This window comes from Anolis carolinensis, chromosome 5, assembly GCF_035594765.1.
Source record: "Anolis carolinensis isolate JA03-04 chromosome 5, rAnoCar3.1.pri, whole genome shotgun sequence".
Classification (NCBI taxonomy): Eukaryota; Metazoa; Chordata; class Lepidosauria; order Squamata; family Dactyloidae; genus Anolis; species Anolis carolinensis.
In genome coordinates this window covers 4,579,147-4,595,803 of record NC_085845.1, presented here as the reverse complement: position 1 = coordinate 4,595,803, position 16,657 = coordinate 4,579,147, and the positions used below count along the sequence as shown (strand labels likewise).

The 16,657-nt window shown below is 44.2% G+C and overlaps 1 protein-coding gene across 2 annotated transcripts in view; it reads right to left on the bottom strand.

The window, feature by feature from the left end:
- LOC100555826 (RING finger protein 145) overlaps positions 1-16,441 on the bottom strand; it is a 32,395-nt gene extending 15,954 nt beyond the window's left edge. The window contains exons 1-5 of one of the 2 annotated variants that reach the window (XM_008122837.3): positions 15,580-16,441; positions 13,796-14,142; positions 12,205-12,313; positions 3,181-3,272; positions 557-792 (exon numbers count right to left, since the gene is read on the bottom strand). In XM_008122837.3, coding sequence (XP_008121044.2) covers positions 557-792; positions 3,181-3,272; positions 12,205-12,313; positions 13,796-13,964 — 606 coding nt within the window. In that variant the 5' untranslated portion in view covers positions 13,965-14,142; positions 15,580-16,441. Of the gene's footprint in view, positions 1-556; positions 793-3,180; positions 3,273-12,204; positions 12,314-13,795 lie in introns of both variants that reach the window. The other variant, XM_062982245.1, reaches the window with a different exon arrangement.
- Between the last annotated feature and the right edge of the window lie 216 nt (positions 16,442-16,657).

Below are 16,657 nucleotides of genomic sequence, written 5' to 3'. Positions count from 1 at the left end.
AAGGTATGATGGGGACATCCTCTCAAAGTTTCCTTTTAATTTCTCCCCCTTTTATGACACTCCAAGATATGCTGCACCTCATAAGCATGTTGCCAAAGTTGCAGCACTGATGCTAATAGCATAGAGCAGGCACAAGCAGATTTGCTATTGTTGCCTCTCCTCTACTCCCTGTGCTACATTTCCCTTCAGAAATACACAGGGAACGAGAGAAAAGGAATGGCTAGTGAGAGTTCTCATGGGAATTGCTTTCTTCTTGTGCCTGCATTTAGCCACCTGTGTCTCCATGGCTCCATCCCATCACGTCCCTCTGTTAAGCTGTGTGGGGTTTTTAATATTGGGATAAGCACTGCAGCAGTCTACACCAGCACACCACAAGGAACGCTGTAGTTTTATGAGGAGTGTTGGGACATACAGTGCTCCAAAGCGGCACATTTTTCGCGCGATATCAGATTGTATGCGAACCTTTTCATTACAAGGAGTCCAAAGCAATGCACATTGAATAAAATCAGGGAAAAGTGTTGCAAGAGGAAAAACTAAACTCCAAACCATGCCTCACCTGAGTGACTTCCCTGTAGGCAGCAGACACCAACTGGAACGGCACCGACAAGCCAGACGTGACGACGTAGAGGGCTTCGGTGGCCGTCAGAATGGCTGCAAAGGTGTTGACGGTGGGCAGGACTTGTAGCGGGAGGCAGCAGAGGCGGGCGGCTAGAGGGAGCATCGGGGCAGCAAAGAGCCAGACCTGCTTGGTCCTCAGCAGGAAGGCGCAGAGGGTGGCCACGATGACCTGGCCTGGAAGAGAGATGGCGGTCAAGAAGGGCCCCAGAGGCACAGGGGGTTGAAAAGGGGGAGGGATCCAACACACGCTTAGTTTTGGCTTTAGGTGCTATAGGGCTTCTGTGTGATAGATTTACATTAGGACCTCATATTTGGCAGCGATAGGAGTTTAGGACTCCTGTTCTCAAGTAGAAAGACTGCCCTAACTATCAATCAAGTGTGTATGTGTATATTACCACTATATGCCAATCCTGTAGTTGTGTTTGGTATAAGGCACGGCGGGTGGGGACGAGAGACAGGGCCTTCTCGGTGGTGGCTCCCCGGCTGTGGAACTCCCTCCCCAGTGACATTCGGCAGGCCCCATCCCTTTTGGGGTTCAGAAAAAAACTGAAGACCCGGCTATGTACGCAGGCATTTGAAGAATAAGCATGTGTTGGCTTCGACTCGGTCTGAATTACGGCTCTTGTATAACGTCTGGTGGATGAATGGCATAAGCACTTTGCATTGTTTTAAACTTTGTATATTGTATTTTATGACTATTTTATGATTGTTTTAACTGTTTTAATCATTTTAGTTTATTGTATATCAGTGTAACGGCATCAAGTGCCACTTGTAAGCCGCCCTGAGTCCCCTCGGGTGAGAAGGGCGGGGTATAAATAATTGAAATAAATAAAAAATAAATAATAAATATGTGTATATATACCGTGTTTCCCCGAAAATAAGACAGTGTCTTATATTAATTTTTGCTCCCAAAGATGCTCTATGTCTTATTTTCAGGGGATGTCTTATTTTTCCATGAAGAAGAATTCACATTTATTGTTGAACAAAAAAATGAACATTTATTTTATACTGTACAGTAGTTGTCATCACAAACCAGCATAACCAGAGAAACTGAATCCTATCAAGAATTTCTTGTTACTACCATTATTTCCATGTACAACTGGTATGTACATTTACCAATCCTGCATGCTCTGGTGTTCTGTTTGGCAGATATGCTTCCAAACAAAAACTTTGCTAGGTCTTACTTTCGGGGGAGGTCTTATATTTAGCAATTCAACAAAACTTCTACTAGGTCTTATTTTTTGGGGATCTTATTTTTGGGGAAACAGGGTATGTGTGTGCATGTGTGTGTTTATCTATGTAATGTGGTAATTTATTGTATTTTTATGTTAATTTGTTTTTTTAATGTGATGTATCCCGCCTCAATCCATCAGGAGAGGCGGGTAATCAAAGGTATTATTATTATTATTATTATTATTATTATTATTATTATTATTATTATTATTATTACTATTATTATTATTATTATTATTATGTTGGTTAGTTTGTACCACAAAGGCTCCTCCATGGTTTGGTGGATCTGGACCAAACCTGGCACACAGACCCAACTTAAAATAATTGAGCTGAGAGAAATAAAAGAAACACATTGGATTGGCTGTGGCAAGGTGAAGTGGCCCTTTGTCAAATGGGAGTGAAGTGGATTGGCTGTGGCTAGGTGAAGAGAAAGAAGGGAAGAGAAAGGAAGGACAAGGAAGAAAGGAGGAAAGAAAGAAAAAAGGATGGAAAGAAGGAAGAGAAAGGAAGGGGAAAAAGACAAGGGGAGGGAAGGGAGGGAGGGAAGAAAGAAAGATAGATAGATGTATGAGGGAAAGCAAGGAAGAAGGCAAAAAAGTAAGAAAAGAGAGGTAGAAGGTGTATGAGAGAAATGGAGGAAGGAAGGAAAGAGAGCCTGCCCACCATTGCCATGAAGACATTTTGAGGCAAGCCTTCTCAGAGCTGGAGAAGGGAGAAAGCAGGTAGGCAGTGGCCCCTTGACACGCAGATAATGCTGGGTATATAGTATGTGCCTAGGTAAATGTAAAGCTTTCCCCTTGACATTAATTCTAGTCGTGTCCAAGGACTCTGGGGGTTGGAGTTCATCTCCATTTCTAAGCCAAAGAGCTGGCATTGTCCGTAGACACCTCCAAGGTCATGTGGCCACTGGCGTATGTACCTGTTTTTTTTTTTTAATTTATTATTATTATTATTATTATTATTATTATTATTATTATTATTATTATTATTATTATTATTATTTCCATTATTTATATCCCGCCCTTCTCACCCGAAGGGACTCAGGGCGGCTTACAACATTGGCACAATCAATCAACAATACATAAAATCAGTTAAAAACTATTAAACATAGTATAAAATTTGTATATATACGAAACCTGGGGGGATTCGGTGTGAAGGTATGTGCTCTATCTCTGAAGTGCAGCCTGCTTGGTTCCATATGAACTCACTTTTCCTTCCTTACAAAGCAATTACTTTTACATCATCCACCTTCTTCCCCATGGGTAACTGAGGCCAAGGCACAGCAGACATTAATGCGCCATCGGCCCAATAGCCCTGCCCCTTCCTCACTTGTGAGTGCGGTCGCGAAGCGTCCCAATGCGACTGGATCCTGGTAGACGGCGCCATAGAATTCGTGCTCCATCTCGTGACGGATGTAGTCCCTGGGAACGGAGCCAAGGAAAATGTTTCACATCAGCAACAGGGTTTTCCAGGAGAAAAATCAAAAGCAACAGGTGGGAGAAGGAGAGTCCATACTGTGCAGGGCTGGAAATTAGGTGGCCTTCCAGGTGTTGCGGAAATACAACTCCCAGCATCCATCAATAAAACCTATGCTGGCTAGGTCTGCTGGGAACTGTAGTCCAGAAATACCTGGAGGTCTGCATGATTTCTACCCATCCAAATGCAAAAGTAGTACATCAATACTGTAGCATTAATAGCACCATGTAACATGATTTTTTGTTCCTGGGTTATAAATGTCATTTCCTAATTGGTTCTATCATAAAGACATGGACAAAGTTTATTAAATTGCGAAAACTTTGTATTTGCAGGACATCCTATCCTGCAACACATTTTGCTGTAGTTTTTCAATGAATATCTCCTGAAGTCTCAACCAATTCAACCTAGTTTGTAGCAGTTTCTGGAATACAAAAACTACTTTCACTTTTACAAGGTCTTGAGTTTTCTCTGCCAAAGAGGAATGCTTATGCCTCACCAAAATACAAATTCTAGGGTTGCATAGCATTGAGTTATGTCCATTAAATTAGAGGTAACATCCCTTAAATAGGAGCTCCAGGTGCAACTCCCGAAGCAGCTTCCCCTTTTGCTTTGCACTAGGATGTCCATATTACGCAATCTAACACGCACCTGAATTTTGGCAAGGCAATTTTTCCAAAAAAGGGTGAGCATTAGATTTGAGGAAATAGGGTGCATCACCCAGATCTCATTTAGTTAAATTCATAAAATCATAGGACCATAAAATCGGAAGAGACCTCAAGGGCCATTCAATCCAACGCTTTGACCATACAGGAAGATACCATCAAAGCACTCCTTACAGATACCCACCCAGCCTCGAAGAATCATAGAATAATAGAGTTGGAAGAGACCACATGGGCCATCTAGTCCAATCCTCTTCTGCCATGAAGGAAAAGCACAATCAAAACAACCCCGACAGATGGCCATCTAGCTTTTGTTTAAAAGCACCCAAGGAAGGAGCTTCCACTGCTGCTTCCAGAGAAGGAAGATCCACGATGCTCAGGACCACTCATTCCTTTTTATTGCAAAGACCTCTGGAGTGAGCTCTTCTCATCATCTACATATCCTCTGAGACCCTTCTATATTGGGATGCCTGTTCTGCAAGTGTCCAGTGCTCTGAGGGAAGTGTTTGCATGTATGTATATGCAATAATGGATAATAATCACTACTGTATATACTCAAGTATAAGCCGACCCAAATATAAGCCAAGGCACCTAATTTTACCATAAAATACTGGGAAAACACTGACTCCAGTATAAGCTGAGGGTGGTAAATTTTAGAAATAAAAATAGATACCAATAAAATTACATTAATTGAGGCATCAGTAGGTTAAATGTTTTTGAATATTTACATCAAGCTCAAATTTAAGATAAGACTGTCCAACTCTGATCAAATCATTATTCTCATCTTCTTCAATGTAAATGTGCTTATGTATCCTTTTAATAATAATAGAGTAAAATAATACATGTAATAATAAATAGAGTAAAATAATCAATGCAATAATAATAATAAGATCAGAGTGAAATAATAAATATAATAATAATAATCACACAGCCATAGACACTTGGGAAGTGTCCGGCATGTGATCCAGTACAACAGCCAGCAGAGTGTCTGCTGTGGACTATTATTGTGTTTCAAACAACAACAACAACAACAATAATAATAGAGTAAAATAAATGTAATACAGTAGAGTCTCACTTATCCAAGCTAAACGGGCTGGCAGAAGCTTGGATAAGCGAATATCTTGGATAATAAGGAGGGATTAAGGAAAAGCCTATTAAACATCAATTTAGGTTATGATTTTACAAATTAAGCACCAAAACATCATGTTTTACAACAAATTTGACAGAAAAAGCAGTTCAATACGCAGTAATGTTATGTTGTAATTACTGTATTTACAAATTTAGCACCAAAATATCACGATGTATTGAAAACATTGACTACAAAAATGGCTTGGATAATCCAGAAACTGGGATAAGCGAGGCTTGGATAAGTGAGACTCTACTGTAGTAGCAACAATAATAGAGAAAAATACTAAATGTAATAATACCAATAATGATAGAGAAAAAGAGTACATGTACCATATATTCTCGAGGATAAGCAGACCCAAATATAAGCCAACCAGGACCCTCACCCAAGTATAAGCCAAGGGGGGCTTTTTCAGTCTTTAAAAAAGGGCTGAAAAACTAGGCTTATACTCGAGTATATAAGTATATTGTATATGCATATAATATTGATAATAATATTATAATGTAATAAAATATAGTACTAATAAGAATACAATATAATAATTATATATTACATGTAATATTACTAATAATATTACAGTATAGTGGTATAGTACAATATAGTCATATATAATGTTATGATTGAGCCTCGTGGCTCTGTTTCTGACAGGCGTGGGCGTAAGACTCCTCGAGAGTCGGATACTCTCGAGGAGCGAGAGAGAAAAAGACTGCGAGACATATTTGCAGCACCCTCTGACGAAGAGTCTTTCGAAGGGTTCACGGAGAGAATGGAGGAAGGGCTGGTTAGCTCAGAGGAGGATGAGATGGATTGGACTCGGGTAAGGGAGGAATTGGGGGCCACTGGCCATGATGGGGCAGAAGATGAATGGGGACCTTCAGGATTAGACCCATGGCGTAGCTGGAGGGATGGGACGGGATCCACAGCTGGAGATGCTGTTGGGCGTAGTCAGAGGTGTTCCAGCTCTGACGAGGAAAGTGATGAGGAAACGCCCGGGTTAAGGAGGACAGCTGACAGTGATGAAGATTTGTAACTGGCATAAAATGGGGCTTGGGAGCAATTGCAAATTGCGTCGGGCAAGGTAATCTGGGCAAACGCTTGGGATTCGTGTGTGTGTGTGGGACGCTTCCCTGAAGACTTGTGTACTTTCCTGTGCTGAGACGTAAGTTGATTGGAATCCAGGGTCAGACGGCGGGAGGGATTGTGTGGGCATTTGTTTGTGCAAACCTGTGCTTACTCTTATTAGCTTGACCTTCCGTCGTCTTCTTGACGGACGCCATCTCCTGCTTTGAGAACTCGGACTGAACTGACCACGGCTTGTCTTCCCCCCTTCTTGGACTTGGAAAAACTACAAACGTCTGCTTCTGGCTTTGATCTACGGAACGGAACTGGTCTACTCTACTGCTAAAATCCCTGGCTGATTTGTTCGTGTTGGAATCCTGTCTGCTGTGTGTGTGGGAGCGACGCAAGTTACTCTAAACTCAGTGTTGGCAGCAGAGAGGAATCTGCTGCCAATTAGTTGCATTCTTTGTATCTTTTGTTCCTTGCCTTTCGTTTTGTTTATACCCAGGCTGAAGAAAGCAGTTTGTTTTTACCCGGATTAAACTCCGGTTTAATCCGGTTTATCTTTTGAACATTACTTTTGTCCCTTTTTTGCTCCTAAAGGCAAAAATTACCTGGCCCTTGTGTTTTACGGGCATTTTTGAGTTCTGTAATCTAATAAACTCTGTTACTTTGAATCTTGTGGCGTTCTGTCCTTGACAGATTGCCCGACGCCCATAAAAGGTTTATTGCAGCAATAAACCCGTCAGGAAGACGATGGATGAGTTAAGGGTCAAATTAGACCAATTGCAAACGGCTTTTACCGTTAGCCAAACCGCTCATGCCGTGAAAGGACATGTTTTGACTCCTGAACGCTTTGACGGAACCAGGTGCAAGTTGCCAACCTTTTTGGCACAAGTGGAGCTTTATTTTTCTCAGCTCAGTGCTCATGCTTTTCCTACAGACACTAGCAAAGTGGCTTTTATTTTGAGTTTGTTGACCGGTCCCGCAGGACAATGGGCCACTAATTTAATTTTGGGAAATGACCCAGTCAAGGACAATTTGAATAATTTCAAAAAGTTGTTAACTGATACTTTTGGGGATCCTCTCCGCACGGAGAACGCTGGGTGGGCTCTGTATCGGTTGAAACAGGGAAAGGGGACTGTTTTGGATTACTTAAATAAGTTTAACCTGTATCGCCACCAGCTGGATTGGGGGGAAAATGCATTCATGCTTTTATTTACTGCCGGGTTAAGTGATATGCTCCAGGATGAATTAGCACGCTTGGAGCCGGCTGAAAGCTGGGACGCCTTAGTAGCTAAGGTGCTGCGTTTAGACGCAAGGTTCGAGGCTCGTAAACATTCAAAAGCAATGTGTGCGCCACCCATGCATGTAACCAGGGCACCTGTGGTGATGGGGGAAGAGCCCATGGAGCTTGGGGTCTTTAAAAAGCTGTCTACAGAGGAAAAGAGCCGTAGGAGGCAGCTGGGCTTGTGTTTGTACTGTGGGAATGCTGGGCATTTTGCCAAAAGTTGTAATGTGAAACCTTCCCAGCTTTCGGGAAAAGGCCAGCCCTAGTGCGACGTGAGTCCAACGCACTAGGGCTCCTCAAGCAGTCAACTGAGGGGAGGAAGCATGTTTTCGTACCCATTACATTATCTGTTGGGGGAAGGGAACTTGTTTCTACTTTGGCACTGCTGGACTCAGGAGCCACGGTCTCTTATGTAGATATTGAGTTTGCTAAGAAGCATGGCATTCCTAAGGTGCGCAAGGCATGCGACGTGTGGGTGGAAGGAGCAGATGGGAGACTGCTGGAGACTGGGGTGGTTAACCAGGAAACCTCGGCAGTAACGTGGGAGGTGCAGGGAGTAACGGGAACGTTTGTGTGGGATATTACGAGCTTGCCTAGATATGATGTGATCCTGGGGATGGATTGGCTAGCTGTAGTAAACCCACAAGTAGATTGGGCAACACGTAAAGTGATTTTAAAGAGGCAGGATTGTTGCACTCTAAATGTTACTCATTCTGATATGGAGGGAGTGCCTGCTGAGTATGGGGAGTTCTCTGATGTATTTTGTAAAAAAGAAGCGGACAAATTACCACCGCACAGGCCATATGATTGCGCCATCAAGTTGGCAGAAGGTGCGAAACTGCCAGCAGGGAGGCTGTATGCCTTGACTGTACCGGAAAGGCAAGCTTTGCGGGAGTTTCTAGATGAAAATTTAGCCAAGGGGTTTATTCGCCCATCTAGTTCTCCAACTGCGGCACCAGTATTCTTTGTAGCCAAAAAGACTGGGGAACTTAGGCTGGTCTGCGACTATCGGATCCTAAACAAATACACCATTCGGGATAGGTACCCGCTCCCTTTAATCTCGGAACTGTTATCAAGGGTGCAAGGGGCTAAGGTCTTTACCAAGCTTGACCTGCGGGGGGCCTATAACTTAATCCGTATACGGGAAGGGGATGAATGGAAGACGGCATTTAACACGTGTTTCGGATGCCACGAGTTCCGAGTCATGCCTTTTGGGCTTTGTAATGCTCCTGCGGTCTTCCAGAGGTTCATGAACGATGTGTTCAGGGACCTAATTGACCAATTTTTAGTGATTTATTTGGATGATATCTTGATTTTTTCTAAGGACGAGAAAGAACATCGTCAACATGTTAAGCAGGTTCTGCACCGACTGCGGGCTAATGGGCTTTTCGCCAAGGCTTCCAAGTGCGTCTTTCATGTGCCTGAAGTGGAGTTCCTAGGTCATGTAGTGTCAGGTAGGGAACTTAAAATGGACCCACATAAGGTTGACGCCGTCAACTCATGGCAGGAGCTGAAGACTAAGAAGGATGTACAAAGGTTCTTAGGTTTCGCTAATTACTACCGGGAGTTTATTCCGAATTTTGCAAAGCTCACGGTACCTTTGACGCAGCTTCTGCGCAAGAAACAGCCATTTGTGTGGGGGCGGGAAGCTCACGAGGCATTTCTACAACTTAAGTCTAGTTTTCAATCGGACAACATACTAACCCATCCTGATGTTGACAAACCGTTCGTGGTAGAAGCGGACGCTTCTAGCTACGCGTTGGGGGCTGTATTGTCTCAGAAGGATTCCTCAGGGACCTTGCGTCCCTGTGGATTTTACTCGCGGCAACTAACACCCTTCGAGCAGAACTATACCATATGGGAGAAGGAGTTGTTGGCGATTAAGGTGGCGTTTGAGGTGTGGCGGCACTGGCTTGAAGGGGCACGGCACCAGATCGTGGTCAGGTCTGATCATAAGAACTTAGAGCACTTGCAAACAGCAAAGAAGTTAAACCAGCGTCAAATTCGCTGGGCTTTGTTTTTCTCCAGGTTTAACTTCAAGGTGCAGTTCGTGGAGGGGAAGGCAAACTTGCGGGCCGATGCTTTATCCCGCAAGCCAGAATTTAAGACCAATGAGCAGGTAGTATGTCAGACCATCTTGCCTACTGCCTCGCTGTGTGTTGTAGATAATGAGCTCGGGTTACATGACCAGATCCTTGAGGCTCAGAAAGATGATGTGTGGACTCAGGAGCAACTGATGTTGCTCTCAGCAGGTAACCGTACCATACTGCCGCATCTCCAAGATCAAGACGGGGTATTGGTGCGTAGGGGGCAGGTTTACGTACCAGTGGGGGCCCTCAGGTTGGAGGTGATTAGAGCCCACCATGACGAACCCATGGCTGGGCACTTTGGCAGGTTCAAGACCGTACAGCTTATCACCAGGAGCTACTGGTGGCCAAAGATGCGGCAAGACATTCTGCGCTTTTGTGACAGCTGCGCCGTTTGCCAGCAAAGTAAGACGCCTGTTGGGCGCCCTAGAGGGTTGTTGTCGTCTTTACCTGTTCCGGAGAGGCCATGGCAAATCATTTCCATGGATTTCATTTCAGATTTGCCTAAGTCTGGGGGTTATACTTGTATTTGGGTGGTGGTGGATTTATTTAGTAAACTGGCTCATTTTATTCCTTGTTCAACCATTCCGGCGGCCCCTACGTTGGCCTTACTATTTACAAAGCACATCTATCGCTTGCACGGAGCACCCGAGGTGATTATTTCCGATAGGGCTCCGCAATTTGTGTCACGCTTTTGGAAACACTTCCATGAGTGCTTGGGGACTAAGTTAAACGTGTCGTCCGCCTTCCATCCGCAAACGGATGGACAGTCGGAACGGGTTAATGGGCTCTTAGAGCAGTATTTGCGTTGTTTTTGTTTAGATCAACCCACGGCTTGGGTGAAGTGGTTACCGGTGGCGGAATTTGCTTACAACAATGCGGTGCACACGTCTAGTCAGCATACGCCGTTTGAGCTTACTTATGGCTTTCACCCACGGGGAGGTGTGGCGCCGTCGACCAATGTGGTCTCTTCGGACCCTGTGTACCGCTCTACGGAAATGGCTGCATTGCATGATGTTGCCCGTCGCTTACTGTTGGAAGCTAAGGCAACGCAGAAGACTCAGGCTGACCGCCACAGGCAGGCAGGGGAGGAGTTGGAAGAAGGGGATTTGGTGTGGTTATCTTCCAAACATATTAAACAGGCTGGGGGAAAGTTTGCGCCTCGGTATTTGGGTCCCTTTCCTATCGTTAAAAAGATTTCTTCTGTTGCGTTTCGTTTGCGTTTACCGTCTAGTTTAAAGGTCCATCCAGTCTTTCATCGTTCGCTGTTGAAACTTGATACCTCTAGTCGTCGTGGTGCTATAGCGGAGGGTATCACTGCCACTTCTCCGCCATCGGGGGAGGAGGCCTTTGTGAGAGGGGATAGTGTTATGATTGAGCCTCGTGGCTCTGTTTCTGACAGGCGTGGGCGTAAGACTCCTCGAGAGTCGGATACTCTCGAGGAGCGAGAGAGAAAAAGACTGCGAGACATATTTGCAGCACCCTCTGACGAAGAGTCTTTCGAAGGGTTCACGGAGAGAATGGAGGAAGGGCTGGTTAGCTCAGAGGAGGATGAGATGGATTGGACTCGGGTAAGGGAGGAATTGGGGGCCACTGGCCATGATGGGGCAGAAGATGAATGGGGACCTTCAGGATTAGACCCATGGCGTAGCTGGAGGGATGGGACGGGATCCACAGCTGGAGATGCTGTTGGGCGTAGTCAGAGGTGTTCCAGCTCTGACGAGGAAAGTGATGAGGAAACGCCCGGGTTAAGGAGGACAGCTGACAGTGATGAAGATTTGTAACTGGCATAAAATGGGGCTTGGGAGCAATTGCAAATTGCGTCGGGCAAGGTAATCTGGGCAAACGCTTGGGATTCGTGTGTGTGTGTGGGACGCTTCCCTGAAGACTTGTGTACTTTCCTGTGCTGAGACGTAAGTTGATTGGAATCCAGGGTCAGACGGCGGGAGGGATTGTGTGGGCATTTGTTTGTGCAAACCTGTGCTTACTCTTATTAGCTTGACCTTCCGTCGTCTTCTTGACGGACGCCATCTCCTGCTTTGAGAACTCGGACTGAACTGACCACGGCTTGTCTTCCCCCCTTCTTGGACTTGGAAAAACTACAAACGTCTGCTTCTGGCTTTGATCTACGGAACGGAACTGGTCTACTCTACTGCTAAAATCCCTGGCTGATTTGTTCGTGTTGGAATCCTGTCTGCTGTGTGTGTGGGAGCGACGCAAGTTACTCTAAACTCAGTGTTGGCAGCAGAGAGGAATCTGCTGCCAATTAGTTGCATTCTTTGTATCTTTTGTTCCTTGCCTTTCGTTTTGTTTATACCCAGGCTGAAGAAAGCAGTTTGTTTTTACCCGGATTAAACTCCGGTTTAATCCGGTTTATCTTTTGAACATTACTTTTGTCCCTTTTTTGCTCCTAAAGGCAAAAATTACCTGGCCCTTGTGTTTTACGGGCATTTTTGAGTTCTGTAATCTAATAAACTCTGTTACTTTGAATCTTGTGGCGTTCTGTCCTTGACATATAATGCTAATATTGTGATGTGCTAATAATATAATGTATTGTATGTCCATATCATTTGTAAGCCGCTCTGAGTCCCCTTTGGGGTGAGAAGGGCGGGATATAAATGTAATAAATAAATAAATAAGTGTCCAGCCCCTTACCAGGCGGTCTGGTGACCCACGTAAAGCAGCAGGACGGTCAGGAGGTAGAGGTACATTTTCACAAGGGACCGGACAGGAAGGAGCAGGACCACCACACAAACCACATGGCCTAAAGGTGGAGGAAAAAGAAAGAGGAAGCACGTTGACACTAGTCTGTTTCATTGACTAGAGAAGCCAGTTCAGATTCGTACATGGCCTCTACACCAATTGTGTGCCAGCAAGTTGGTGCTGACTTATAGCCTCCCCATATGTAAGAGTTCTCCATGAGTCTTGGTCATCAATTGTTGTGTTCAGCTCCACTAATAAAAGTTTCACAAAGTTTTACAAAGGGTTTCTGTGTGTCTTTTCTTCTTCCTCCTCCTACTCTATGACTGGAAGCCTGTTTCTTTTGGCAGCATCAGCATTAATTCTTGTGCTCAGCTCCGTTCATAAAGTTTTACAAAGTTTCACAAAGTTTTTTTGTGTGTCTCTTTTCCTCTTCATCCACTCTGGTTGGAAGGTTATATCTTTTGGCAGCATCAGCATGAGGAGGAGGGTGAAGGACGACTGGAGAAATAATACATTCTCCTCTCATTCTAACAAAACTTATTATAGGTTGGCTATCCCTTATCCGATATGCTTGGGGCCAGATGTGTTTCGGAATAGTATGTACACATATGCATTTGCATATACAGTATGTACATAATGAGATAATTTGGAGATGAGACCCAAGCCTGAACATGACATTCGTTTATGTTTGATGCATATCTTTTACACATAGCCTGAAGGTTCCTGTATACAATGTTTTAAAGAATTGTGTGCTTGAAACAAAGCGCAGTCCAGGCATTTTGGTTAAGAGATACTCAACCTGTACTAGTGACCTTTTGGACTACAGCTCCCAGCATCCCCAAATCAGCAAATTTGTTGTGGGATTATGGGAATGATTGTCCAAAGAGTGATAAACTGTTTTCAGCTCTGATTCTACACTATAGATTTAATGCAGATTGGCATCACTTTAACTGCCTCTGGTTCATTGCTGTGGAATCCTGGGGTTTGTAGTTTGGCGAGGCATCAGTCCTCTTTGGCAGAGAAGACTAAAAGCCTTGTAAAACTACAGTTCCCAGGATCCCATAACACTGAAACATAGCACTTCAATTGGTGTTAAACTGCATTAATTCTACAGTGCAGATGCACAGAGAGTGGGAAAACAATGGAACCATACAATTCAATCAGTGAAATAAGTGATCCCCACATGTTTTGATGCCTTCTACAAACCAGAAATAAATACACGACAATCCCATGATACATGTATTTTTACACCCTGATACAGATTTTAAAAATACATGTCAGGCTTGAAGGTAGTGCAGAACCTGGAAGTTGTAGTTCTGCAAGGCCTTTAAGCCTTCTCTGACCAAGAGAGCTTATACCTCTCCAAGTTACAAGTCCTAGGATTCCATAGCAATAACATATGGGGCCAAACTGCATTTGTTCTAAACTGTAGATCAGGCATAGGCAAACTCTGGCCCTCCAGGTGTTTTGGACTTCAACTCCCACAATTCCTAACAGCCCATGCTCGGTACACTGATCATATATATCGCAGATCCGAGCTTACCTGCGTAGTAGATATTCCACAGGTGATGTCTCTGCAGGTAAAGATGCTGGGCATTGGGGCGCAGCCCCTCGGCAAAGGCCTGGACGTCCCAGCGGTAGAGCAGGTCCAGCAGGACGATGCTGGGCACCCGGAGGACCACATTGGCCAACTTCTCCAGACGGGAGGCCATGGCCGAGCCTTGCGTCCGAATCCCACCCACCGAAAGAAGCAGCAACAACCTGGTTCCCCTTTCTCTGACCCTCAGGAAAGCACAGCGGGGGGTCTCCCTCCCCCTCAAGGGACCCCGCTTTTGGAAAGGGTTATGGCCTTAAACCAGGAGAGTGGCAGATATTGGCAGGGCAGAAGCACTAGACAGGAAAACAAAAGGATTTAGTGGGAGATGTAAATAGTGGGTGTTTCTGTAAACAAATCAGAATCGATATTTCAAAATTGTGTGTGTGTGGGGGGGGGGGGGAATCTGCAGTCAAGGCTTCCTAGAGGCCAAGGAATCAAACTGAATGCTTTATATGGTATGGAAATGGAAATAAGGGGGTTCAAATTCACCAAAAATGAGGGGTGGGAGGTCAAAATTTGGGAGAGTCCGCATTCAAACCTTTCTGGGGGCCAAGGAATCCAATCAAATGCTTTATAAAGTTTGGAAATGGAAATAAGGGGGTTCGATTTAGCAATTTGGGGTTTTTTCCCTCCGAAATTTGGCGGAGTCTATTCAAAGCTATGGAGAAATCAAATTGGGGGAGGCAGCAGACCTAAAAGAAAAGGGGGTTCAGAGATTGGAGGTCAATATATCATACAAGAAAAGAAATTTAGGATGATTTCTTTTTCCTGCAAAAAAGGGGAGACTTTAGAGTAAAAAAATTACCAGAAAAGACAGCAAAAGGTAAAGATGTAAACAGTGGGTGCTTCAAATGAGTAAGAATGGGGATTTCAAAATTGGGTTTCACAACTGGGGGGGGGGGGGGGGCGAGGAGGTTTCTTAAAGGCCAAGGAATCAAATTGAATGCTTTAAAGGGTTTATAAATGAAAATAGAGGGTTCAAATGTACCAAAATTGGGTTTTTTTTCCCCCAAAAGGAGGGGTTCAGAGGTTGGAGGTCAATATATCATTCAGGAAAAGAAACTTAGGAAATTTTTGTTTCCTGCAAAGGGCCAAGGTATCAAATGGAATGCTTTATAGGGCTTGTAAATGAAAATATGGGGTCCAAATGTACCAAAATTGTTTTTTTCCCAAAAGGGGGATTCAGAGGTTGGAGGTCAATATATTATTCAGGAAAGGAAACTTAGGAATTTTTTATTTCCTGCAAAAAAAGGTGTGTGGGGGGATGATGACAATGACTTTGGGGTGAAAACAGAGGCGTCTTCACTGCTGTCTTTGCTCACGGACAAGTCTAAGGAAGCCTTTGAATATATTACAATTACAGACAGGCTGCCTCTTATCCTGACTAAAGTTATTGATACTCTACATAGACACAAAAAATGAATTCTTTGAAGAATTTGGAGAAGTCTTGAAGCAGAAAAACATGCTATTGCTTGTCTTTCAAAGTTACAGAACGAGAGGCAGCAAAACAAGCCACTGACTACCTTATGGCCCTGACACTACACTGTGGAAACAGTAGTTAGAATATCATTAAAATTTATCAAACGAACCACCAAGTGGGTTTCAATCTCCTTGGTTATATATAGAATGTTATATGTATCATCGAATTTACAAAGTTATGATTTCTTTAAAGAAGAAAAAGAGCAGGTTTCTTTGACTCTCAGGAAGTTATTATTATGTTAAGTACTCACGTTCAAGAGCTGTTGCAGGACATACAGAATTTAAACTGAAAAGAAAACGCTGAAAGAAGAATGATTTAAACCAATTTAGGTATCGCTGTCGGGCAATAAGTGTGGCTTGTCAGTTTCAGGTGGGGCAGATAATTCTCAGAAGGCTAATTAATCGATTATAGAAAAAGTCTGGTCACTGCTTATAAACATGAAAAGAAATGCACAGACTATTGGGCTTGATACAATCCTGGGGTGAAAATAAGCAGCAGAAACAAGCAAAAAAAAAAAAAAAAGGGGGGGGGGGAGATTTAAAAGAAATAACAACAACAATAAGATACACCGAAATGGAATTGAAATCTACTAAGAATGGGGTTGTTTCAAAATGTAAGCAGAGTCTGCATTTAAAGTGAGGAAGGGATCACATTTTGGGGGGTGGGCAGACCTAAAATAAAGGGGGCTCAAAGGTTTGAGGTCAATACATATTAGGAAGAATGTAGACTGGGGAAGGGGGGAGTTAAAGGAGAAGAAAAGCCCTAAAATAGAGAGGGAAAAGGGGGGGATTTGAAAGGAAGTGAAAATGGGATTTGAACAATAAAATAATGGGGGAGACTGGTATCTAAGTAAGCAGGAAATTAAAGGGAGGGGGCTTGAAAACATAGGGAAAGGAGGATATCAGTGCTCCATTACAATCAAGAAGGGGTCTGAACCCTCTTTCCAAAGGGAAACCTCAGAGTTTGGAAGCCTCGCCTTCTTAGGGGGGGTGGGGTCCCAGGCCTCAAATAAGGGTGGCTCAATATAACCCCTAACCCCTGAATATAATAGGCTAAACCTACCCCTGGAGCCCCCTCCCCTCCTGCTGCCCCCTCCCCAGCGCCCAACTTTCACTTTCACTCACTGCATCCCTCCTCTTCCCCCACTTCCCACAACAGCATCCCCCACCAGTGAAGTCTCGCCGGCCATCTTGGGTGAGGGCTCTCCGGAGAGCCACGTGGCGTCAGAGCGAAGGAGGGAGATTGCGCAGGCGCACAAAGAAAGGGAAGGGAGCGAGGCCCGCGGCGCCATCTTCACTATGGGCGGAAAGACCTAAGCTGCTTTAAAG